The sequence below is a fragment of the Heloderma suspectum genome, chromosome 4 (genome assembly GCF_057233095.1).
Source record: "Heloderma suspectum isolate Gila_16-S chromosome 4, 16-S_ref, whole genome shotgun sequence".
Taxonomy (NCBI): domain Eukaryota; kingdom Metazoa; phylum Chordata; class Lepidosauria; order Squamata; family Helodermatidae; genus Heloderma; species Heloderma suspectum.
In genome coordinates this window covers 184,892,715-184,919,962 of record NC_139461.1, presented here as the reverse complement: position 1 = coordinate 184,919,962, position 27,248 = coordinate 184,892,715, and the positions used below count along the sequence as shown (strand labels likewise).

Genomic DNA, 27,248 nt, shown 5'->3' with positions numbered 1-27,248 from the left:
TGCCTTACTTTTTACTTTGCTTTTCAGAAGTAATAAAGGTAGAAACAAAGCCAGCCCCTTTTTCTCAAGCCCAGGTTTCTCAAAACAGGCCACTGTCTTTTGGTTGTTTGCCTTTTGCATGGCTGCTGCTATTACAGCCCTCCTTCCAATGCCCCAGAACAACACAAAGTTTGGGGCATTGTGGAGGATGTGACGTGAACATGATGGCCAGTTGCTGGTCCTGCCCCTTGGCAGGGTGGGAAAAGCCTTCAGAAAAAAAGAGAAAAAAGAAGAAGTGCATGCTACTGCCTCTGCTGTAGGTGGGCCATGTCCCCAAGACACAAGTGGGATCCCTCCCCCAAGCCTGCAGAAGTTCAAGGTAGTGTTCTCCCCAATTTCTCAACCCACAAATAGTCTGGAAAATTGTGGAAGTCCACTGGAAGCTACCCTTAAAGGCATAAAGTTAAGCCAGACAGGACTGTTCCAGTCAATTGCTAACCCTACATTGAAAGGTGGACTTTAACCGGAGCTTGATGTGCAGACGTAATACTTATTTCAAGGCTGTGACAAGCTGTACCAGTTGCTTTCTGCTTATTGAGCTACTTCTAATGGCATGAGAGAAAGCCAGAAAGTGCTGTTTTCATTTTTCCTGACCATTTGGCAAAACCGTACCAAAGGCCAGACTAAGGTTTAAGAAACCGCTGCCAAAAATTCCTTCTCACACACATTATGCAACTATTTCTCATTCAGGAAATTCTGTGAATTCCTGTTTTTTCAGGAAGAATTCAAACAAACAACAAGACATCATCAAGAAAAAGGAACTGTTAGAGGAAATGATTTGCCAAACCACAAAAGCAGAAAGATCTCTGTAGTGTCAGTCACTAGAGGATTTAGGTAAGCTGAACACTTCTGTGGTACAGAGAAGATTCTGTGGTATATATATACCAGAACTGTACATCGCGTGAAGCACTATGAAGGGCACGCTGGTGTGTATCATCTCATTTCTCCTATGGACATTCTGTTTTGCCCCAAATGGTAAGTTATGAAGGCAGAAGGCAATATTTTATTGAGGGAATTGAATTATTCATTACAGAAAGAGATGACTTCAGCAGAGCTGTGGAACTATCTCCACTATCAGAGCAATATGCCAATGTACAAAAGTTGCAGGGGAACATGGGTGAGAGGGTGCTGTTGAACTCACATCCTGCTTGTGGGCTTCCATTGTGGAAGCTGATTGGCCACTGTGTGAACAGAATGCTGGACTAGATGGACCCATGGTCTGATCCAGCATGGCCCTTCCTATGTTCTTATATTCTTAACTAGAACCCCAGAGGTAGGAATCAGTTTAATGTTGCATTTCTGCCCATTATGTTGTAGAATCCTGTCTATTCTAATGTGGTGGCAGATGCTTTACTAGAATCAATAGGTCACTTAACAGATGTGAAATTCCCATAGACTAACTTGTAATGGGAGAATGTTTTACAGTTAATCCTGGTGAATGAGCAGATACAGTAGAGTGTTTTTTTCCTTAACACAATTCAGGCATTTGCCTGCCCTCATGGAGGGCAATAGTATGTATGGGGACATGCGGGAGTATGTAAGCCATGCCCTCAACATCCCTGTGGAGCCAGCTTCCAGTTAGGCCTTTGTGCATTGAGCATAAAGATCTATATAGGGCTCTGTAAGCAAGTCCAGCTGAACCCACTTACAGATGTTTCATGGTCATGGAAGATCTGTATGTGCATTCACTTTTCCCTACATGCAAAGGGCTGCTGACTTAATCTGAAGAATCAGGGAAGAAGTGGGAGCTGCAGCAAGATGTTGCAGTGTATATTCACCTCCTTCAGGAAACTTCCCCAATTTATCTTATTTTTCAAACTGATACTCAACATTCCATGGCTATTGAATGTTCTTGGTCTTCACTGGTCTCCTTTTTGCCCTTTAGCTTGCTTTTTTAAAAATATTGTTCCTACTTTTGTAAACCCTGAGGTTCCCTCCAAACATGCTGATAGTTACATTTGTTTATGAGTGGCCCCATTTTGGCTCCAACTCTATTGGCCACCCCAGTTTTATTAGAGGGAGTGACTACTACATGAATAACTCAAGTTTTATCATTACAACCGTTTACTGCATTTTCTCTGGGTCTTTGATCACGATGGCAATATGAAATAGTCCTCGGATAGCCCTAAATTATATCACCTTTGTCACAGCTAAATTATCACCATCCAATTGTCCTGATTTTCCTTCAAATCTGAAAGGGTTGCTAGAAATCATCCTTCCTGGCCCAATCCTGTACCATGCCTCTGCCTTATTCATCTTATGCATCCTAGGTGGCAAAGAGTCCATGGTGTAAGAGAACAGATGGTCATTATGCAGGAACCAAGAAGCTTCTCTGAATGAAGGAATAGTAGATGATCACTGCCTTGTTGTGGCGAAGGGGCTTGCATAACTCAGTGAAGCCATAAGCTATGCCATGCAGGGCCAGCCAAAATGGACAGGTCATGGCAGAGAGTTCTGACAAAATGTGGTCCACTGGAGAAGGAAACAGCAACCCACTCCAGTATTCTTGCCAAGAAAATCCCATGGAACGTATCACAAGGCTAAAATATATGACGCTGGAAGATGAGCCCCTCAGGTCGGAAGGTGTCCAATATACTACTGGGGAAGAGCAGAGGGCATTTCCAAGTAGCGCCAGAAAGAGTGAAGTGGCTGGGCCAAAGCTGAAAGGACACTCAGCTGTGGATGTGTCTGGTGGTGAAAAGAAAATCAGATGCTGTAAAGAACAATATTGTTTAGGAACTTGGAATGTAAGATCAATGCATCAAGGTAAGCTGGAGGTGGTCACATGAGATGGCAAGACTGAACATCGACATCTTGGGAATCAGCGAACTAAAATGGATAAGCATAGGCGAATTTAATTCAGGTGACCATCATATCTACTACTGTGGGCAAGAATCCCTTAGAAGAAATGGAGTAGCACTCATAGTCAACAAAAGGGTGGGAAAGCAGTACTAGGGTACAATCTCAAAAACGACAGAATGATCTCAGTTAGGGATGTCAGAGAATTCCGCGACGGATCTTGGTGAGGCCGAATGACAGTGCATTCAGCCCCCTGAAATCCATCGTGGAACGAAGCCCCCGCCCCCCCATGAAAGGTGCGCAGGATGAAGTCCCTGCTGCCCCCACCCCATGAAAGGCTCGTGAAACGGAGCACTTACCTGCTTCCGTCCACACTGCTTTAAGAATGGCGGCCGTCCTGGCCACCATTCGCTTCCTCCTCTTCCAAGCTGTGGTAGGCTACGTAAATACTTACATAGCCTATCATGGCTAATGCAGGGATGCCATTTGGATGCCTATCACGGCAGGGGGGGGAACCCCAGCTTCCACCATTTGCGTACGCTGGGGTTTTTCCCCCTGCCGTGATAGGATATGTAAATATTTACATGGCCTATCATGGCTCAATACAGGGACGCAAATGGCGGCGGCTATCACAGCTGCCATTTGCATCCCTGCAGGGCTGCCCAGCAGCCAGATGTCCGGCTGCAAGTGGCCGGAGCCGGCCGGTGGCTCCGCGGCTTGGCCGTGGAGCAGAGCCGGCCCGGCAAGGATTCTGGGGGGAGTGACAGAGCGCCTCCCCCCCTGTCGAGGATTCCGAGGGGAGGGATGGAGCCCCTCCCCCCCACTGCGGATGCCCCTGCACGGAGCCAGGTAAGGGATTCGTACATCCCTAAAGTACGAATCCAAGGCAAACCATTCAACATCACAGTAATTCAAGTCTATGCCCCAACCACTGAGGCTGAAGAAGCTGAGGTTGATCGGTTCTATGAAGACCTACAACACCTTCTAGAATTAACACCAAAAAAAGATGTCCTCTTCAACATACGGGATTAGAATGCTAAAGTAGGAAGTCAAGAAATCACCAGGATAACAGGCAGGCATGGCCTTGGTGTACAAAATGAAGCAAGACAAAGGCTAATAGAGGTTTGCCAAGAGAACACACTGATCATAGTAAACACTCTTTTCGAACAGCACAAGAGGCGACTCTACACATGGACATCACCAGATGGTCAATATCAAAATCGGATTGATTATGTCCTTTGCAGCCAAAGATGGAGAAGCTCTATACAGTCAGTAAAAACAGATCATGAGCTGCTTCTTGCAAAATTTCGGCTTAAATTGAAGAATTTAGGGAAACCACTAAACCATTCAGGTATGACCTCAATCATATCCCTTATGAATATACAGTGGAGGTGAGGAATAGATTTAAGGGATTAGACCTGATAGACAGAGTGCCTGAGGAACTATAAGGACTATAAGGAAGGCTGAGTGCCGAAGAATTGATGCCTTTGAACTGTGGTGCTGGAGAAGACTCTTACGAGTCCCCTGGACTGCAAGGAGGTCAAATCAGTCAATCCTAAAGGAAATGAACCCTGAGTGCTCATTAGAAGGACAGTTACTGAAGCTGAAGCTCAAATATTTTGGCCACCTAAAATATTTTGGCCAACTGCGAAGAGAAAACTCCCTGGAAAAGACCCTGATGAAAGATTGAAGGCAAAAGGAGAAGGGGACGGCAGAGGATGAGATGGCTAGATAGCATCACCGATGCAATGAATATGAATTTGAGCACACTCCGGGAAAGAGCAGAGGACAGGAAGGCCTGACGTGCTATGGTCCATGGGGTCACGAAGAGTCGGACATGACTTAATGACTGAACAACAACAACAACAACAACAACAAGGTGTATATTATAGCAACCTTGTTAAAGTTAAGAAGTCATGTCAGGAAGGGAGATTACCAGGGAGCTCTAGGTATGATGCTGTGAGCTCGATGATGGAGGGATGGTGGGATATTAATAAATAAATGTTCATCATTAATTACAAAGGCTATGGAAGATATAGAAGGAGGTATCTTCTAGGCTTGTATGTTTTTTGTAAAATCCATTCCATCTGCATTTTATAGATTGTCAGGTGCATTCATTCCATCATCCAATTTCCTGAATTTGTGCAAAATCCCAACTCTTCCCTGGAGCCAGACACAACATTACCCTCTCACTCCTACACTGTGGTGGATGTAAAATGGGGCCCAGTCTGCCAACAATACAGATGCTGTTGCCGTTTGCAGTGGCACTGCAAACACACACACACACATACACACCTCAAAACCCCTTAGGAAAAGAATGAAGGAGCTGTACAACCCCTCGCAATAGTGATCCCTAGATGTGAGAAACTCTTGGAGAATTTCTGCTTCCCCTGGGGGAAATTCAGTGAAATTCTCCCCTCAGTTTCTTTACCCACAAGTAGGATGCAGAATTCCAGGAGGCCATTTGTGTGCAGGTTTAATCAAAGCTGGATGGGTTTACAAGGTTGTGTCTGCACACTACAATGTCTGTGATCATACTATGCATCATCTAATGTATCATTCTAGGTCTTGGACAACAATGCAGTGGTGTACCTCCTATTGAAAATGGAGACATTCTGGAGATGCCCTTGAAAAACTATGTATCAGGTGCAACTGTGACATATAAATGCCAGAACTTTTATATAATGAAAGGACCTTCAGTAGTCCGTTGTAACAATGGTATTTGGACAGAAACACCAATATGCCTAGGTATGGGAAAAATCTATCGTATTGCACTCATGAAAGCTATAGTAAATATAGAAAAGTATGGATTCTATGGGTTGGAGTCCCACTCGCACTGGACAAAAGGAGTGGGAGGGTCATCTTCATGATTCCTCCTCCCCCTGCAGGCCCTCGTGCCTCCTGAAAATCTGGAGGGCTCAGGAACCCTCTGGAAGAGAAAGAGAAGTGATGCAGGGGGCTGCATGGTATCGCCTCCTTGCCCTCTTCCTTCAGCAGGGAGCGTCCGCGAGATCCCAGTGCCTTCTGAGAACAGAAGACGCATTTTCATTCAAGGTATTGCTAATCTGGATATACAACCCAGATTGGGATGATTCAAAGAGCAGCCTTCCCCAGCTTGGTGACCTCCAGATATTGTGGACTTCAGCTCCAGAATTCCTGACCATTGGCTATGCTGCAGGCTGGGACTGCTGGAAGTAGGGCTGGCTGTCGCGGGGATATCCAGCATTTGCAAGTCTTTTCTTGAAATCTAGGAACTCTTCTCTTGCCCCCCCTTTAATCATAATTTACACAAATTGCAACTGTAATTTACATAATTTGTGCACATTTCAGCTGTAATTTGCTTAATTTCTGTGAATTGCAGCGATAATTTGTTTAATTTGTGCAAACTGCTTCCAGAATTTGCACAAATTCTAGCTGCATTTGACACAAATTAAGCACATTATGGCCTCAATATGTGAGAATTAAGCAAATTACCACTGAGATTTGCACAAATTGTCAAAATTACAGGGGTAATTTGCGTAAATGTTGACTAAAGGGAACCCCCACACTCACATCATCTGCAAGCTGGTCCGGTGCCATCTACATTGAGTTGGGCTATCTGGTGGGTGAAGCTGAAGTCTGGCAGGTGAAATGATGAAAGCTTCACCCACTGGAGAGATTCCTCCAATATCCCTAGCTGGAAGTTGAAGCCTAAACATCTTGATGGTACCAGGTTGTGGAAAGCTGTTCTTGAGGGTACTTTATCACTACAAACTGATTTGCTCAGAGGAATCTGTGGTGGTTTTCCTATTAGGCAAGGTGAAGGAGCCACCACAGGCAGCAAATTGGGTACTGTTAAGGTAGTCAAACAGATCCAAGCCATGGACATGAACCCAGAGGACCGTTTCCTGTGTAAACACAATAAAACTAAATGAGAGCTGAACAAGAACTGAGCCAAGTCCCACTCAAGCCAAAGCACCATTCTACTTTTCTGTGAGCAGATCAACTGACTGTCAACATTCCCTGAATGTCTTAAATAAATTCTCCTTCAAGCAAAGAAACTGAAATACTTTTTAACTAGGGATGTACGAAACTCACTTACCTTTTCACGGAATTTTTCGCGGTGGGGAGGGAGGTGCTGTAGCCGCTGCCATTTGTGTACGTGTTTTTTTTTTTTTTTTTGCTTGGCTTGCCGTGATAGGCTACGTAAATACTTACGTAGCCTATCATGACAAATACCAGGATGCAAATGGCAGCTGCGGCAGCTGGTCGAAAGACCAGCTGCCACCGGAGCTGCCGCCGTCCGGAACATCCGCCCCAGGTAAGCTTCGTCCTGGGGGGAATCCGTGGGGGGGGGGACAGGCCGTTCCACCACAGGTTTCGGGGGGCCAAATGTCAGTGCATTCAGCCTCACTGAAATCTGTGGCGGAATTCTCCGCCATCCCTATTTTTAACATTCTGTGGGAGGAGGAAGATGTCAGGGTGGACACTGAGCCCATAGAATCCCAGAGTAGTTCTGATGCTGAGGAAGAGCAGTCGCTCTTGGGAGAGGAGCGCGCTCCTCTTTCCCAGGACCAACAGCTGACGGAGGTTCCTCCCACCCACATTCCTAGTTTAGAAAGCGGTCCAGGGAGTGACCCAGCACAGATAGCAGACTTGGTGGATGTGCGGCGCAGACGCAGAGAGCGGTGCCAAATGGAGGGCGCAGAAAGGAGGCATAGTGCCCGGTTCATGCTCAAAGAACGGTTGCGCCCAGAGGATCCAAGGGAAAAGGGGAGGGATTCTCCCTAGTCCTTATATAATTACCTAGTCTGCCAGTAATTGCCTTTCAAATGGGGACCAACTGTTCCAACTTAGGGCATAGAGATGCTGCTGCTCAGATCTAGTTGCTACCTGTAGAGCTGTTAAGCTATAAAAGAAGAATAAAGCTTTGAAAAGAATCCCTTTGGCTGTGTCTGGACTTGGCTACTGGATTAGACTGAGAGAGCCCTCCAAGGAGCCCTTGACAGAAGAGCTCCTAGGTACTCAGCATTAGGGTTGTACAGATTTGATTAAATACATTCTGTCAGTGTTTCTTAGATTGACTGGTGTTTTTTGTTCCGTTGTCTGCTCATTAATGGAATCAGATTCTTTTTAGGGATGTATGAGAATTTTGTTCCACTTGCACAAATCGGCACTGGCACTAGGGATGTATGAAAGGGACTTACCTTGTCCCGCAGCTTGCTTCGCGGTGGGGGGGAGGCGCTTCGCTTCTCCCCCCGAAATTCAGGGCGGGGGGGGAGGCGCCCTGCCTCGCCCGGCCGAAATTCAGGCTGGGGAGAAGTGCCCCGGCTCCCCGGCCACGAAATACAAAAGTAAAAAAAAATACAAAACCCCGTGATAGGCTACGTAACGATTTACGCAGCCTATCACGGCTAGATTTCCAAAGTCAGCCGTGATAGGCTATGTAAATCGTTACGTAGCCTATCATGGGTGACTTTGAAAAAAAAAATCGTGTACACAAATGGCGCGCCCATGGGGTGCCGCCATTTGCGTTCCTTAGTTTGGCACGTCTAGTCTACGTAAAGATTTACGTAGAATATGGCGAAAATAAGGGCAACGCAAATAGCGTTGTCCTTATTTTCACTGTAGTCTACGTAAATCTTTACATAGACTACCGGGACCATATAAGGAATGCAAATGGCGGCGCCCATGGGGCGCCGCCATTTGCATACGCGCTTTTTTTTTTTTTCCAAAGTCACCTGTGAAAGGCTACGTAACGATTTACGTAGCCTATCATGGCTGACTTTGGAAATCTAGCCGTGATAGGCTACGTTAATAGTTACATAGCCTATCACGGTTTGTTTTTTTTTTAACTTTACTTTGTAATGGCGGCGGTGGGAGCTGGTTGGAAGACCGGGTGCTGCCCCCACCCCCAACGAAAAGCCGACGAACCGCCGCCAGGACCCACTGCCGGGAGGGACATTTGCCAAAGGTAAGTCCCATCCCAGGGGAGGGGGGCGGGGGGCGGAGAATTTCACCGCTGATTTCGGGGGGCCGAATGCGTTGGCACTCGGCCCCCGAAGATTCGGGGAGAAATTCTCCACCATCCCTAACTGGCACTCATCTCCCCCCAAAGGTTTTTTTTTTTTTAAGTATGTAAGTATGAAGGATCTGCATGAAAAAGCCAGTCCACTGCAGCCTCCGCAGGGCAAATTCAAAGAAATCTGAACTCATTTGAATTCCTTCAGATTTCTTTGACACCCCTAGTCAACATTAGAGATGGCAGAGAATTCCACCACGGACTCCAATGAAGATGGATTCTTTAGATTCTTTAGAATCTTTAGAATTCTTTAGAATCCGGCCTCCTGGAGTCCATGGCAGAATGAAGCACTTACCTCTGCCTCCCCACAGAATCCGTCTGGGTCGGATCCCTCTCGGCATTGATCCTGCAGAGCCAGCCACCTGCTCCGCATCACTGACGAATGTCTAGATGGCCGGCAGCTATTGCTGTGCTGTATCACTGTATAAGTAAGTCTCCGGATGCAAATGGCATAGTGGGCACCATTTCTGTCCGTAAAGCTGGTAGATTAGGCTTTTACGGCCATTTACGGATGCATTTATACAGCAATACGGCATGGCAATGGCTGCCAGCCACCCATATTGACAAAAGTCACCAGTGATGTGGAGCTGGTGGCCGGCTCCACAGGACTGACGTGGAGCGGAGCTGGCCTGGATGGATTCCAGGGGGCGGGACAGATCGCCTCCCCCTGTGGGTGGATTTTCCTGTGGAACGACAGGTAGGGAATCTGCCCATCCCTAGTCAACATTCAGATATATCTGTATTATGACACACTGTAATAGGTATGCAAAATAATATAATAAGAATGATAAGAAAATGACAGGTTCTGAAGGCCACACGGTGTTTTTTGCTATTCTGTAGATTAGAGCACAGATGAAAAGGAACTAACATTTCCTTTATATCCAAAAAAAATCCACCAAGCACACAGATCCAACCCAATGGTTAATCAAATCAATTAAAATGCAACTCAGAAGCTTCCCACTGTTGCTTGGATTGCAAGAAGTCCTGTGCTCACATCCTGGAAAAGTGCATACCCAATCAGGAAAATGAGGGTTTGAACTCAGATAAGTGCTGTACCTTTAGTTACAGGGGAGGACTTTAGTTTTTGCATTCGGGGAGAACTTTAGTCTTTGCATTCGGTTCCGAATTCTGTCTCCAGCACCTCCAGTGAAAAGGATTTCCTGTAGCAGGGCTGTTGAAAGACCCCTGCCTGAGACCGTGTAGGGCTACTGCCAGTTGCAGAAGACAGCAGTGGGCTATGGCTTAGTGGGCTATTGGCTATAAAAGCCAATCTCTTTTGTAAACTACTCAGAGAGCTTTGGCTGTTGGGTGGTATAGAAATATAATAGATGAAATGAAAAACCAGGTGGCTTAATTTTTGCATTACTTATTTACAAAAATAGGATTCATCAATAGTCTGTCAATTTCAGTGGTATGTTTGTTGTGACATAAGCTTTTCAACCCCAACTGATAAGGGACTTCTGTAAACTCTTCACTGCCAGATGAAGTGACTTGTGCCTTTCTGCAGAACCTTGCACAGTAGCTGAAGAAGATATGAAACATAACAAGATCCTGTTGAGGTGGACGCATGAGCACAAACTATATGTAAGTTCTGGACAAGTGGTAGAGTTCACCTGTAGATTCGGCTATCAGCCAGATCCATCCTCCCCTCCATTCAGACAACAGTGTATTGAAGGCAAGCTGGAATATCCAAAATGTATGCAGGTATGTATATTGTAATTTAACTACAATAGTAAACAAAAACAAAAAAATCCACCACACATGTCAGTTCAGTGATTGTGGGTTTTTTTCTTAAGCTTAAGGAAGCATGCACATGTTGAAAATAGGTTGATCTTGTGATTACACAGAATTCCATTCATGACTGTCCAGTAACTGCAGAAAATATGGATCCTAACAATATCCAGTTCAAGTGGGCCAATAGCCAGAATCTAAATATACATTCTGGACAAGCGGTGGAGTTCACCTGTAAATTTGGCTATGGGCCAGATCCATCCTCCCCTCCATTCAGACAACAGTGTATCGAAGGCAAGCTGGAATATCCATATTGTAGGCTGGTACGTATATTGTAATTTAACCACAATAGTAAAAAATAAAATAAAAAATCCACCACACATGTCAGTTCAGTGATTGTGGGTTTTTTTCTTAACCTTAAGGAAGCATGCATATGTTGAAAGTAGGTTGATCTTGTGATTACACAGAATTCCATTCATGACTGTCCAGTAACTGCAGAAAATATGAATCCTAACAATATCCAGTTCAAGTGGACCAGTAGCCAGAATCTAAATATACGTTCTGGACAAGCAGTGGAGTTCACCTGTAAATTCGGCTATGGGCCAGATCCATCCTCCCCTCCATTCAGACAACAGTGTATTGAAGGCAAGCTGGAATATCCAAGATGTACAGGTAGATATGTTATAAATCAATCACAGCACGCACAGTGACAAATCAGTTCAATGATTGTGTTTTTTTCTTAACCTTAGGAAATAATGTAACAGATATCGTTAAATAAGAAGTTGAAATCTTCTGAACCTTAGAAAAGAACACATATGCTGCAGCTCGGTTGATTTTGTGATTACACATATCTCTGTCAATCATCCTCAGACTTTTCAGTCCTGGCACCTACTTTGAAACCCAAACTGAAACATGAGTCCCAATTTGAATTTCCCCCTCCATATAATTGTCTTTCTTCCACTTCTTCTTTCATTCCCTTCCCTTATTTTCTCCTATTCTGTATCTTTCCTACTAGTGCTCTCATTTTCCCTCCTCCTCCTCTTCTTCTATTAAACATACAAAAGGTAAAGAAAAGCATCATGAGGGGACCGCTAGTGAGACCCACCAGAAGTCAAGCCCGCTCAACCTATGGGACTTAACTGACCGAATCATCCCTGAAAAGAAGTGCTGAAAATGTATTAACCAATGTGTTTTGTTTTGTTTTTGCTAGCCCTCCTTTTCACATACACTTCTCTCTATCATCATAAGGCCATGAAAAGACGGAGGGGAGAATTACTGTACTGCAATTGACATACACTTTCCTGCCTGAAAGTAATTCTTACTTGCTACAGGAAAATGACTGTTTAGGAGCTTGTACATGTTCAAAACTAATAATCTCAGTGAATAAGGATGATTCTTTTGATCTTTATTGTCTGCCTTTCCTGCTCACATCCTGAAAGTGTCAGATTTTAGTCTCATATCTAGTTGCTATATATCAAATCAACTTAATGTCAGAAATATTTTTGAAACTGCATTTTGTTGCCCATCAAGAGGTATTCAAAAAAGGAATAGTTTACTGCATGCATGGAACTTCATGTTCTCACTTTTCACTTTGTATTGAACAGGCACATCATGATTATGAGGAAGAAGACATATTTTAGAGCCACATGTAGATGTAGCCAGGAATTTGGTCTCCAGACATCATTAATCACTTATTTGTAATCTCATCAAATCAACTGCTTTTTCAAAGATATTTTCTATGGACTGTATGCAGCTGTTGGTCCAGCCAAGAAGACCATCAGCAGATGGGGTGCTTTGAGAAGATGCTGATAAGAAATGAGCTAATGACCTGAGCAATGTTAATTTGGAGGGATACCTGTTACCCTTCCCCCAGGAAAGGTTCCGGTGTCCATCTGTGGGCCCTGTTCCAAAATAGTAGGAAAGTTTGCTCCCATCTCCAATTGTTAGAAGTCCACTTGTCTGATGTCACCTTCACATTTTTTCTCTTTTCAGTTGTAACGGAACTTGGTCTCTTCCTAGATTATTGTTTTGCCTCCCCTTCCTTCCTTCCTTCCTTCCTTCTTTCCTTCCTTCCATCATACTTCTGTTTCTCCCTCGCTGGAGAAAGATGGAGGCTTGTATCTGCTGGGCCATTACACTTATTTGAAAGCAGTGGTTTTCTCTTCAACTTAATCCCTATTAAAATAGCTAGGAAACTCAGGATGGTTTCAAACTAGGGCTGTGCAGGGACCCCCTGATCCGACTTGGAAGCTGCTTTGTGGCTTCCAAGGTGGTCCTGATCTGGCTCAGGAAGATTCGGGGAGCCCCCAACCCATCTTGGCCCTGAACCTGAAGCAGGTTCCCATTGATGCCCCCACACAATCCCCCCAGCAACTTACCTGGGCCGTTGCCTCCTCTGCCACCGCTGCTGCCTGCTGCTGCTGTCTTCACTGCCTCCATATCCTGAGGCCTGGACACACGGCAACTCTTCTTACAGGGAGTCACCATTTTTAAAATGGCAACCTCCTGGAAGTTCCAGGAGGTTGCTATTTTTAAAATGGCAACTCGCTTCAAGAAGAGTCGCTGCGTGTCCAGGCCTCAGGAGATGGTGGCGCCGGCAGCAGCCGTGAAAGTGGGTGCAGCCTGCTGCTTGCCACCATCTCCTGAGACCTGGACACAGTGACTCTTTTAAAAATGGCGACTCCCTAGAAGAAGACCAGTCGCCATGCGTCCAGGCCTCAGGAGGCGGCGGCACGGCGGCAGAGGCATGGTGGCAGCGAGAAGAAGGCGGCTCAGGTAAGGACCGGGAGGCACCAGGGTGGGGGGCTGGGCTGGGGGGCTGAAGCACACCAATCCACTCCGGGCTGCTTCATGCCCTCTCTGCTTCACCTCGGAAGGGGCACAAAGTGGCCTGAAACAGCTTGCTTCGACTCGGGGTTCAGGCCTTGGGCTGAAGCAGTGCACAGCCCTATTTTAAACTAGGTGGGCTGGAGGAAGTAGTAGAAGGACTCAACGTGGGACCTGGTAATATATCTATCAAATGTCTTTGTTAGCAGTTGCTTTATCAGTTACACATATTCAAACTGTTGTTCTTTGATTCACATTGCTCTGCCTTGATTATTCTTTTATGCACACTGCATTGCCTTCTTTGCATTGCATCGTAGTGATGGAGTTTCCTTTATGGTTGTGTAGTCATTGGTATTCATGCTGTCATTTCGGTATTCTCCATTGTATATCAATAAATGATTTCATTCATTTCAGTTACAATCATGAGTCTGTAGTCACTGTCACTGGTCACACTTTATCCACTGGGGTCACATTTCAGCCCAGATTAACAATACCCATTTACAACAGATCACTGAACCAAAATTGAGAAATTGTTCTGTGATTTTTGACTGACCCTTGCCCAGGCATATCTTCACTATGTATATCTACAATGGGTTTGTTTAGATTGTGATGACTGTGTTTCATTTATAAACAAAGACACTTACATATTAAATCTGGGGTAGGTGACCTGGTGCCCTCCGGGTGTTTTGGACTATAAGTTCTGTATGCCCCAGCCAGCATGGCTAATGGTCAGGAATTATGGGAGATGTCATCCAAAACATCTGGAGGGCACCAGCTTGCCTACATAAGTGCTAAATGTTTGTCTTTTTTGGTGTATACTAAAAATAGTCTGAAATATATACTTTAAAAGGTTATTAAGTGGTCATACCAGAAACCCTTTTCATATGTTCATATTAGTGTTTTGACCCCTTTGCCTATCACCACTTGATGTAATCAGCCCAACTCTCAGAGACAATTGTTATGTTTGGCTGTCTTTCTGTGGTTACCAGGATCTGGGGGCGGGGGACCACCAGTGTTATTAGGACTGTGCCAAAAGCATTTGATGGAATGCTATTGAGTTGAAAATGGGTGGCAAAGAAGCCCACAATCTCTGGATGGGTTGGCGGAAATTCTTTAAATTTTTGGAGGGAGATGAATGATATTTGTAAGTATTAGGAGAGTAGAGGCTTCTCTTTCTTCCTTCTTTTTTAAAAAAATGTTTTTGTTCATGGGGGGTGGGGGGACAGCACTCCTAGAGATCTTCAGGGCCACCTTACCTCACCTCACATTGTAGCATCCTTCCAGGTTCATTGATTGTTGAGGAGAAAAGAAAGGTGCTCCGCTGCCCTACTGGGGGAAGCCAGGTGTTTTCCCCAACGCTGCACCTTGAAAGACACCACTGTGCCATGATAAGACTGCAAAAGCAGGGAGACAAGTTCAGATTTGCACTCCATTTAGGGTTCTTAAACGTACATTCTCTCCCAGGGTGCCATTTCAGGGTTTAGTCAAGGGAGGGGAAAGGTCTTCCAAGTGCAGCAATGTTCAAAGCCCTTCACTTGTCTACATTAAAGATCCAAGTCCAAATAATCAATTTCCTTTAAGCACATTTGTTGTGGTTACTTTAAAAAAAATAAATAAGGATGAACTAGAAAGGGGGAGAAGACCCCAGTGCCATGTGATGGTAGAAACCTGTGATGTAGCGCTATACATTTTGGAGTAAAAAAACAAGACTAAAACCTTCTTCAGGAGTCCACTAACTCAGTTGTTGTTGTTGTTGTTGTTGTTTCTATTGCAGCCATAGCTCTGCAAAAGGATGATTTTTCATTTTCATCTGGAGACCAGATTCTGAAGATGCTGGAGCTATAGGGGGATTAGCAACTCCCTGTGCATGTGTAGAAGTGCCTTCCACATCTACAGGAGAGCGTTGGACCCAATACTTTGTCCTGTTTGGTATTTAGCAAGAAGTAGGGATGTCAGAGAATTCTGCCACGGATCTCAGTGAGGCCGAATGCCAGTGCATTCGGCCCCCCTGAAATCTGTGGTGGAACGGCCTGCCCCTTCGCCCCCCCACGGATCCCCCCCGGGACAAGACTTACCTGGGGCGGACCTTCCGGGTGGTGGCAGCTGCGGCGGCTGGTCTTCCGACCGGCCGCCGCCACTGCCATTTGCAGTCTTGTAAAAAAACAAAACAAAAAACCACTAGATAGGTTACATAAAGATTTATGTAGCCTATCATGGCTGGGTTTTAAAAAAAAAAATTCGTACGCAAATGGCAGTGGCTACGGCCGCCGCCATTTGCGTTCCTTATTTTTGGCCGTCTAAGTCTACGTAAATATTTACGTAGATTATGACGGCAAAAATAAAGGGGAACGCAAATAGCGTAGTGGGTGCTATTTGCATCCCTTTTTGATTCACCGTTTTAGCCTATGTAAATATTTACATTGGCTAAAACGGCGAATCAAAAAGGGATGCAAAAAGCGCCCACTACACAATTTGCATTCCCTTTTATTTTTGCTGTCATAGTCTACGTAAATATTTACATAGATTAAGACGGCCAAAAACAAGGAATGCAAATGGTGGCGGCTGTAACCACTGCCATTTGCGTACACATTTTTTTTTTCCCTCCCAGAGCCCTCCGCGGCCGGAAATCCGGCTGCGGACAGCTTTGGGCTGGCTGGGCCTGGCCAGCTGCTCCGCGGAGCTGCCGTAGAGCACAGCTGGCTGTGGAGGATTCCGGGGGGGAGGAACGGATTGCCTCCCCCCATCAAGGATTCCAGGGGGAGGGACGGAATGCCTCCCCCCCACCATCAACATAATCCGTGGGAAGGTAAGTGACTTTCGTACATACCTAGCAAGAAGGAATTTCTCTTGTGCACATAGCTCTCAGAGCTCCATGTGTAGGGGGGATCCCCCATAGGAGCTAGTGATGCCCTTTCCCTTTTCCCCTGTTCCCCACAGCTCTGGGGCCAGAGACACTAATACTACATTAGCCAGACCTTACCTGCTGCCTAAGTTAGGGATGCATGAAAGTCACTTACCTGGTCTCGCAACTTGCTTCGTGGTGGGGGGGAGGTGCTTCGCTGCTCCCCCCGAAGTTCAGGCCGGAGGGGGAGGCTTCCCTCCTCGCCCGGCCGAAATTCAGGCCGGGGGGGGAGGCTTCCCGCCTCACCCGGCCGAAATTCAGGCCGGGGAGAAGCGCCCCGTCTCCCCGGCCGCGAACTTCAAAAGAAAAAAAACAACAAAAAACGCCCCTGTGATAGGCTATGTAACGATTAACGTATCCTATCACGGCTAGATCTGCAAAGTCAGCCGTGATAGGCTACGTTAATCGTCACGTAGCCTATCACGGGTGACTTTGAAAAATAAAAAAAAGCGCGTACGCAAATGGTGGCCCCCATAGGGAGCCGCCATTCACATTCCTTATTTGGTCCCTGTAGTCTACGTAAAGATTTACGTAGACTACGGCAAAAATAAGGGCAACGCTATTTGCGTTGTCCTTATTTTCGCCGTAGTCTACGTAAATCTTTACGTAGACTACAGCTACCAAATAAGGAACGTGAATGGCAGCTCCCTATGGGGGCTGCCATTAGCCGTACGCGCTTTTTTTTTTTTTTAAGTCACCCGTGATAGGCTACGTGACGATTAATGTAGCCTATCACAGCTGACTTTGCAAATCTAGCCGTGATAGGCTACGTTAATCGTTACGTAGCCTATCACAGGGGCGTTTTTTTTTTTTTTTACTTTTCTTGTAATGGCGGCGGCGGCATCCGGTCGAAAGACCGGCTGCCGCCCCCGCCCCTGACAAAGACCTGCCGAACCACTGCCGGGACCCATCGCCGGGAGGGACATTCGTGAAAGGTAAGTCCCATCCCGGGGGGGCGGGCGGGGGGCAGGGGGGCGGAGAATTTCTCCCCAAACAACCTTCGGAGGACCGAATGCGTTGGCACTCGGCCCCCCGAAGTTTCGGGGAGAAATTCTCCCCCATCCCTAGCCTAAATATCATTGGCATCTGTTACATGTAGATACTGCAGTAGATCCAAATGCCTATGCATACATCTGGTGTATTCAGAAGCACATCGCCTCTGTATATACTCTTGGCTAATATGGTAGGCCTGTCTTTCCATGTATTTGTGAAATTCTTCATTTAAAGCTACAGCTTGCCATTATTTAATTCCATAATTTGGACAAATGTATATGTAGGATGTTTAGTTGTTAGCTGTCAACTCAAAAACATATTCTGATTGATGTAGTGCATATGAAAGTTTCCCATCCAAGAACTAAAGCTAGATTCCATTATGTTTTTTTATCCAAAATGACTACTTTGGCTACTTGATCAATGGCTACTAGTCCTGATGGCTATGCGTGTCGTCCAGTACCAGAGGTGATATGCCTATGTATACCAGTTGCTGGGGAACATGGGTGAGAGGCTGCTGTTGTGCTCATGTCCTGCTTTTGGGTTCCTGGTCAACAGCTGGTTGGCCACTGAGTGAACAGAATGCTGGACTACATGGACCCTTGGTCTAATCCAGCAGGGCTCTCCTTATGTATGATATGGCATCTCTTAGCACAAGGGTAGGGAACCTCTTTCAGCTCAAGCCTTCCAGTGAAGGGTGGGGACAAAGGCAAAAGGGGCGAGGCCAAAAATACCAGCCTATTTCAGCTTAAAGCTTTTACTGCCAGTAACTAAGCCTTAGGAGAGCCATTTCAATCTGATAGACAGCAAAAGCTGGGAAACCACCAAAGGATCGGTGATTGGGGGAAAGGGGATGTGGCCTGGGGAAGGGGGCATGGCCTTTTTGGGAATCCCAGAGGGCTGTATTGGTCCCTGGACCTGAGGTTCCCCACCCCAGCCATAGCAGATTATGAATCACACGCTTGTTTAATATTGATTTAATTGTATTTATTTACAATATTTATATACCGCTCCACATCAAAGATTTCAGAGTGGTGAACAACAAGATAAAAGAGTAAAAACTCATAATTAAAACAATTAAAACATTTGAAAAGAACAGATTCTGAACTTAATAAACCGTGGCTTTATGAATGAATTGTATAAATAAACAGTGGCTTTATAAATAAACTGTGTAGACTGCACTTTATGTCTGACACGTAGCTAATTTTTTTTATTTGTGAAATGGAATATGAATGATTTAGCATTTGCTATTTTTTTGTACGATTCAATACTTGTAATATTTATAAAACTTTTGTCTGGAAAATAAAATAAAATTTAAAAAGAAAAAAAATGACCTAAGTCACCTAATTCATTTTAACAGCGTATGCTAAAATGTAAGTAGCAGCCAGATGGTACACGAAGCCTAATGTTTCAAACGTCTCACATAGACACTTGCTGGTCCACTCCCACCTAAAGCTAAGAGCCCTAAAAGGGGCATGAAGTCTTGTGGAGTTGGGTAAGACGTTAGGAAGATAACAAGTGTGGCTGCTTAGCTATTTATACATTTAAATATATAGCCCCACTTTCTATTAGCATGCTTGGGGCACTAAAATATCAGAATGTGACTGTGCTAAATCAATACAACATTATAAAAAGAAAAATGTAAGTCTTAGGATAAATCCTAATACTTAGGATACTAAATACTTAGGATACTTAGGATACTAATACTAAATTACCCAGCAATATTGACTCTGATGTCAGCAATAGATATTTGGTGCCTGTGGTGTGAGGTAGGGCATCTCTACATTATATAAAAACATCCCAAAGCCTTACTGGGGCTTTCTGCTTCTGTTTGCAAGCAGAGATGGGTCAAAGAAGAGTCAGACAAGGCTTGGGTTGAAAATTGAGCCACATTTATTGAAAATATCTACAAAGGGGAACATAGGATGGGCAGCTGACTGTGCCAGCGACTAGCTGGCACTTCTCGGGTGAAAGTACACCCAGCCTGAGGGGTGGTGTCGATCTCACCGCCCCTCCATACTGCCCCTTCTGGGGGAGGTAGACCTTCCGGTGTCACCCCCGACCCGGTGCCACACAACACCTTGGTGAGTGAGGAGGGTTGGTCTCCTAGGCAACCCTTATCCCTCCGCCGAGCCGCACCACCCATTCGGGGGGCCTCAGGCATCACCTGTCACCATAAGGTGCCTCTGCATGCTCACCATCCCTAATCTCTTCCTGCTTTTGCCTGTCCTAGCTGCCACAGGAGACACAAGCCTAGTGCTTGTGAAACTCCCTCCACCTGCACAGAAGAACTTCCCGTAGGCCCCTTCGCAGATCAGACAGAAATGCACTATTCCCTACATTAGACAGGTGGATGCCGTCCTGCCTGTAATGCTCCCTCCTTGTCCAAAGAATTTCCTTTGGGTGGTGCATCCATCACCCCATTCACATAGGCCATAAGCCATTTCTCCGTTCACTTTCTGATGTGCCCTGACAATGGCAACGTCATTCCGAGCCTTCCAATTGATCCATGGGAGCAGAGAGAACCGCAATGGCTACTTCTGGCCAGGTATGCCGGACCACCTGTACATTAACCAAGGCCTGTTCGATCAGGTCCTTGCCTGGCTTACAGCCCAAGTCGTTCCCTCCATTGTGCAGCACCTGGACCTGTGGAGGAAGACTGACCGAACCTTGGTGGAACAGGGTGAGGATGGGGGGACTCCCACCGCATGTCCCATCTGCCAAGCCACTGGACCGTAATGTGTTGGGGTAACGAAAGCTGAGATCCAGAAGGCCAATGTAGAAAGCCCTTCGTGCAGCCAAAAACACCAAACTATGCCCACATAAGAGCACCCACACCAGCGTTCCCAGAGTCCGATGGTCTGAGGAATAAAATTAGGGCAAACAAAGGGAAAATTGCATCAGGCCAGTAAATTGCAAAGGTCAGGCCAGAAGCAGTAAAATTGCAAAGGTCAGGCCAGAATGCTTCAAGGTGCCATCTTCCCAACGCCATAATGTGCCTGTGGGAGAAAACCTAAAGTGGTGCCGTAGGGACCGCTCCAATGCAAAAGAGGGTTCCGAATCAAAAATTACCTAGGCCTAGGTGCTAGAGCTGATGTAGCGACAGCCCAGGTTGAAATTGTGTCAATGGTGAACCATCAGAATGACAAAACAGGGTCTCACCCAGACCCGGCATGCCAGTATAAAACCCCATGAGGAGCCTGATGCACCTCTGAATGTGTAGGTGGAGTACAGCGGGACAGACCCATACATGGTAGTATCTCAAGGCCCTCCTGGACAAGCTGGATATGGGAACCTAAAACAACCCTGAAAACCCAAAGGCCCTGAAGAAGGCTGTTAAGGTTGCTGCGTGGAACAAGGGAACCTCATACTGGGAAGGGCAAATGGAGGGCCATCATCTCAGAACCCAAGAAGGGTATCTGGAGAGAAAGGGCACTTAGAATCTGCTAAAAGGAGTCGGCACCTGTGCCACAACCCTACACTGCACACCTGGCCCTGAATTCTGACTTAGAGTTAGGGATGTCAAAGAATTCCACCACGGATCTCAGTGAGGCCGAATGCCAGTGCATTCAGCCCCCCAAACTCCATGGTGGAATGGCCTGCCACCCCCCCACCCCCCACGGATCCCCCCCGGGATAAGACTTACCTGGGGCGGATGTTCCGGACAGCGGCGGCTCCAGCAGCGGCTTTGGTGGAGGCAGCGGCTGGTCTTCCGACCGGCTGCCACCGCCGCCACCATTTGCAGTCTGTTTTCCCCCCCATTCGTGATAGGCTATGTAAAGACTTACCTAGCCTATCACGTCTGGGTTAAAAAAACAAAAAACAAAATGCGTAGGCAAATGGCGCCGGCTCCGGCCGCCGCCATTTGCGTTCCTTACTTTGGCCATCCTAGTCTACGTAAATATTTACATAGACTAAGACGGCGAAAATAAGGGGGACGCAAATAGTGTAGCAGACCTTAGTTTCGCCGTCTTAGTCTACATAAATATTCACGTAGACTAAGACGGCCAAAAATAAGGAATGCAAATGGTGGCGGCCGTAGCGCTTTTTTTTTTTTTAACCCAGACGTGATAGGCTACATAAGTCTTTATGTAGCCTATCATGGCTGAATACAGGGATGCAAACGGTGGTTGCCACGGCTGCCGCCATTTTCGTCCCTGCTAGCCAGCGGCCGGATGTCCGGCTGCTAGCGGAGCTGGCCGGCGGCTCTGCGGAATCCTCACAGAGCAGAGCCGGCCGGCCAGGATTCCGGGGGGAGGCATGGAGTGCCTCCCCCCCCCCAGCTGAGCCAGGTAAGCAGGGTTTTGTACACCCCTACTTAGAGTCAGTAGCCCCCCTTGTTACAGAGAGAGTTGTGGTACAGAGAGAGACCACAACACTTATTAGATGATTCAGCAAAATGTCCCCATGCTCTTATACCTAGGGATGCAATCTTTGCTTCAGCTGTTCCTCTGAAAAGCCAGTATAACACAAGGATGTTTTAAGCTGGTGCTTCCCACCATCATGAAACAAAATGTGTTGCTGGAAAATGGTCACCCAACCAAGAATGCTAGGGTACCATTTTGCAAGCCATATACATGTCCTTGCTTTCCTAATTAGGATGACAGATGTAGCTGGTAGTTAAAAACAGGAAGCAAAGCCTTAACATGATGCTGAAAGTGGAAGCATTTTTATTTTGGAATATAATAACCAAAAGGGTGACATGCATATTCTATTTTTTTTAACCTTTTGCATCACTTTTTCTTTTGCCCTTTTTGGAGGAGGGGGCTTCTTCCTGTTCTATTGTTTTTCTGTTCATGACAGAAATAGCCACTAGAAGCAATATTGAGGAAGAAAAGTTTGCAACTGGCATCCTGAGTAGCATTTTTAGACAGGGCACATTTCCTTGCAAAGCCATTGCAACTTCAGGGAATCAAAAACGACTGTAAACAGCAAAAAGAATCAGCTACAAAGACTGGGATGATTGCCAATGTGTTTTGAAATATCACTATTAGGAGAAGTTCTTACGTTTAATCCATAGTAAAGTCTGCTTGTAGCATTGCAATGTCTTGGCCCATTCTCAGGCATCCACAAAAGGTGATTTAGGTTGCATTCTTCTACAAATCAGTTCAAGAGTAGGGATGTACGAAAGTCACTTACCTGGTCTCGCAGCTTGCTTCGAAGTTCAGGCCAGGGGGGGGAGGCTTCCAGCCTCGCCCGGCCGAAATTCAGGCCGGGGAGAAGCGCCCCGTCTCCCCGGCCGCGAACTTCAAAAGAAAAGTAAAAAAAAAAGCCCCGTGATAGGCTACGTAACGATTAACATAGCCTATCACGGCTAGATCTGCAAAGTCAGCCGTGATAGGCTACGTTAATCGTCACGTAGCCTATCACGGGTGACTTAAAAAAAAAAAGCGCGTACGCAAATGGCAGCCCCCATAGGGAGCCGCCATTCGCGTTCCTTATTTGGTCGCTGTAGTCTACGTAAAGATTTACGTAGACTACGGCGAAAATAAGGGCAACGCTATTTGCGTTGTCCTTATTTTCGCCGTAGTCTACGTAAATCTTTACATAGACTACAGGGACCAAATAAGGAACGCGAATGGCGGCTCCCTATGGGGTCGCCATTAGCCGTATGCGCTTTTTTTTTTTTTAAATCACCCGTGATGGGATACGTGACGATTAACGTAGCCTATCACGGCTGACTTTGCAAATCTAGCCATAATAGGCTACGTTAATCATTACGTAGCCTATCATAGGGGCATTTTTTTTTTTTTTACTTTTCTTGTAATGGCGGTGGCGGCAGCCGGTTGAAAGACCGGCTGCCGCCCCCACCCCTGGCGAAGACCTGTCGAACCGCCGCTGGGACCCGCTGCCGGGAGGGACATTCATGAAAGGTAAGTCCCATCCCGGGGGGGGCGGGGGGTGGGGGGGCGGAGAATTTCTCCCCGAACAACCTTCAGAGGACCGAATGCGTTGGCACTCGTTCCCCCGAAGTTTCGGGGAGAAATTCTCCCCCATCCCTACCCTCACCCCACTTTCACTCAGACCCTGATTCAGTGTTTTGGAAAACATCCCACTTCTGCTCAGGCCAATTTGTAGTTGGTTGCCTTCAGCTCAGCACCAAACCTGAGTCAAGGATTGGAAATATAATTTTTTATGCTCCCTATTGACTACCATGTGAAATTAGGAAAAAACACACCTGTAACTTCTTTTCTCTTGGTCAGAACTGGATGATAATGTCAGGCATAGTAGCCCCCTAGAAGGGGATTACACCTGCCCAATGTCAGAAAAATAGGTGTAGGGCTTATAGTTTGATTTTCTTTTAAAGGGAACTGCCAATAACATTTTTATTCCTTGGAAGAATTGGATAAAAATTTCAGGATTCATTGCCCCATCAGAGGAGATCATGTCTGCCAAATTTCAGAATAATAGCCATAGGGGTTTTTGGGCAAAGGAAGACTTGACATTTTTAGGTCTCCAAAAGAGGACATACTTATCTCCCTACATTCTTTATGGACCATTGTTTTGAAAATTTTATCTGTGGCTAGCACAAAAGTCAACAGACTTAACTGTCTGCCATTTGGCAAGTTCAGTCACCTCCATGGGGGCTACCAGATCTCCAAATTTCATGTATTTATCATACAAACTATAAAGGTTATGGCCTTTTCTGTTTTCCAATGCATGTCAATGGGAAAATGTAAAAAAAAAAAAAAGGCAATTAAGTCAGCTCAAAAGATCCGGAGCACAACTCAGAAGATCTGGGGCTTATGCCCAGGTAGGGCCTCTTCTAATTACGCCCATGTGTGGTGTGTTGGGGGTGTGTGGCTTCACCCACTTTTGCAACGGGGAACCACCCCTGTATGTGGCCCTCAGAAGGTTTGTCAAAAAGGAATGTAGCCCTTGGGTTAAAAAAAAAGAAAAAAAAGTCACCCAGCTTTGGTGTAGAGCCTATACACTTTTTGAATGCCTCAAGAGGGCTAAAGAAGCTAGGTGATTTTATCCAAGTCTGCCTCTGTCACATTCAGTTGCTCTCCCTTTAAATGACCTTTGGGATAAGGATAGTGTAGCTATACATTGTAATAGATTTGTTTCTTCTTTAAGCTTGAGTGCATCTACTGTATGTTAACACTTGTTTTCTCTGTGTAAACCCTGTCTTTTTGGTCTATTAATAAAGTAAGCCCAATTTTGGGAATTTACTGAATCCTGCTGGGTGCCTCCTTATTGGAGATTCTTTCCCTACAGTCCTCTCAACCTTGTTTACTCTGTTCAGATTTTAAAAATGTTTAAGGATGCTCCTGGCACAGTCAGGGGGAAGTGGAAAAAGAGAGAATGTTGACAGGGCCTGAGAATGGTGGCAGTACCACGTGAGAACTGTGGTGTGGCTATTTCCTGCCCCCAGATCATACAGAGCATGGCTATCCCTGCACAAAGCAAGGCTTTTTCTCCATTCAGTTTCTTTCCATACTGGATATTACACTATGGCCTTTGAAGCCAGACCTACAGGATCATCCGTGTCAAGAATGACAGCCTGCTTTCCATCATGAGAATTGTGGAATTGTATGTTATCTAGAGGCCCCTCAGCCTGATGCTCTCTTAATTGGAAGTGATAAGAGCTGGGTTTAGTGGAGAGTTCCGGCCTCTTTGGAGGCAAGGGCAGTCCCCCCAGGGGCTGGGCCGGTGACTGGCTAAGGGAAATTTACCCTGGGTTGCCAGGGCTGGGCCTTAAAAGACGGTCGAGAGAGATGTACTGTCTCCCTTTGTTTTGCTGGTTCTCAGACCTGCTGATGGCTGCATGCTATCCTGGAAGGCCCATACTTAAGTATGTTAAGGATAGGCCAGGTAGCTTTATTGTTTCACTTGGGCATGTGGTTACAAGGCTCTCTATGTATTAAGGGTTTTTGTATAAGTAGTTTGGCTTTTGCCCTTTTGTACAGCTTGCTATTTCCATTCTTCCCTTTCCCTCAACCCCCTTTTTTACCTTATTTATTTATTTATTTATTTCTATGCCACCCAATAGCTGAAGCTCTCTGGGCGGTTCACAAAAATAATTTAAATTACCTTAATAAATATTTATCCAACCTTTAGTGCATAACCTCAGTGCTAATTTCAGCTAATTTAATAATGGCCCCTTGACCTAGGAGGGTGGCTGACTACTGGGTAGTTTGGGGGACTTGAAGGCCACATTTGGCTAGTCCTACCTTGCAGGAATGTTGGAATTAGTTCCAGCAATCCTTCACAATCCACCAAATGCTAAACATGTGACGGGGAATAACCTTAATACTTGTGAATGGCTAACCTTTCCCATCCATAGTTCTGCAGATTTCATGCAATGTAGTTCACTAAAGTCATGTCTCTGTGGCAGTAAACATGTGGGTTTAAAGCTATTCTTTAAAGCTATTTCTTATATGGCAATTGCTTAGTAGAAAGTCCTATTTTTTTTAATGGTGACTGGGAACATCAATAATTCAATGTATGGACTGTGTGGGAGAGTGGGTGGAGATAATGATTTTCTTCCTCCCTTATGATAACAGAACTTGGATTCACCCAATGTTGCTGATTTACTCTCGGTTCAGGACAAAGAACAGATGGCATTGAACAGAAATAAATGAAGGAGAGTTGGATCCAGGATCTGTCTTCAGCAAGGGAAAAGAAAGACCCTTCTGCAAGAGGAAGAGCTTCTACTCATGGAAGGTTCCACTGCCTGGTTTCTGGAGACTCCCCTTGCCCTCCCTCACACCACAGCTCATCCCATTTAGCAGTGTCTCCATTTTTAGGGGCTGCCATGGGAAGGAGGGGGCGGGGAAGTCCACCTCCACCAGCACAGCAGATCCACTGTAAATCTGGATCCAACCCAATGTGCACAGTGATGTATGTACTAATGTATGCATTTCTGTGTATGCAGTAATGTTGACATTTTAAATATATACTGAGTGTTTATAAGTGCAATCATGGAGGATTCAAATGTGTTCCAGACATCCATGTTTGTATTTTGCCTTCATGATCTACTCTTCTGGGAAGTGTACTGTATTAATAGAAGAAACTGGATAATACAGACCAGCCAGCCAATCCTATTCCATCAGGCTTGGTAGAGGATGTTGTAAGGTATGTTGCTCTGTACCACAAAAACTTCACTTTCAGCTCCTAGTTACTCCAAGGATGCTGCAAGGGTCATTCTCTTTCTTTAATTTCAATTATTTAGTTTCAATTATTGCCTTGTGCTATACCAAAGCTTCTTTTCTTTTCTTTTCTTTTCTTTTCTTTTCTTTTCTTTTTATAGAATCACAGAATAGTAGGGTTGGAAGGGGCCTACAAGGCCATCGAGTCCAACCCCCTGCTCAATGCAGGAATCCAAGTCAGAGCATCCCTGACAAATGGCTGTCCAGCCTCGTCTTGAAGGCCTCCAGTGTGGGAGATCCCACCACCTCCCCAGGTAATTGGTTCCATTGTCGTATTGCTGTTACAGTCAGGAAGTTTTTCCTGATGTTCAGCTGGAATCTGGCTTCCTGTAACTTGAGCCCATTAGTCTTGCACTCTGGGATGATCAAGAAGAGATCCTGGCCTTCTTCTCTGTGACAACCTTTCAAGTACTTGAAGAGTGCTATCATATCTCCCCTCAGTCTTCTCTTCTCAAGGTTAAACATGCCCAGTTCTTTCAGTCTCTCTTCATAGGGCTTTGTTTCCAGTCCCCTGATCATCTTTGTTGCCCTCCTCTGAACCCTCTCCAGTTTGTCTGCATCCTTCTTAAAGTGTGGTGCCCAGAACTGGACACAGTACTCCAGATGAGGCCTAACCAGTGCTGAGTAGACAGGAACTAGTACTTCCTGGGATTTGGAAGCTATGCTTCTATTAATGCAGCCCAAAAGAGCATTTGCCTTTTTTGCAGCCACATCACATTGCTGGCTCATATTCAGCTTGTGATTG

The 27,248-nt window shown here is 45.7% G+C and overlaps 1 protein-coding gene across 4 annotated transcripts; it reads left to right on the top strand.

Moving 5' to 3' along the window:
* The first annotated feature begins 855 nt into the window (after window positions 1-855).
* Window positions 856-13,881, top strand: LOC146347835 (coagulation factor XIII B chain-like). Of its 4 annotated transcripts, none has more exons than XR_014790439.1 (7): window positions 856-1,014; window positions 5,404-5,586; window positions 10,407-10,603; window positions 10,747-10,953; window positions 11,098-11,302; window positions 12,235-13,061; window positions 13,345-13,881. XR_014790439.1 is itself a non-coding variant. In XM_084851480.1 (6 exons), exons 1-6 carry the CDS (start codon window positions 951-953, stop codon window positions 12,243-12,245), a joined length of 867 nt encoding a protein of 288 aa, XP_084707606.1. In that variant the 5' UTR covers window positions 856-950; the 3' UTR covers window positions 12,246-13,875. The 4 variants fall into 4 exon arrangements, 2 of the variants coding, with proteins under 2 accessions (XP_084707606.1, XP_084707605.1); XR_014790438.1 differs by having other exon boundaries at window positions 13,205-13,874; XM_084851480.1 differs by having other exon boundaries at window positions 12,235-13,875.
* Window positions 13,882-27,248: the final 13,367 nt, after the last annotated feature.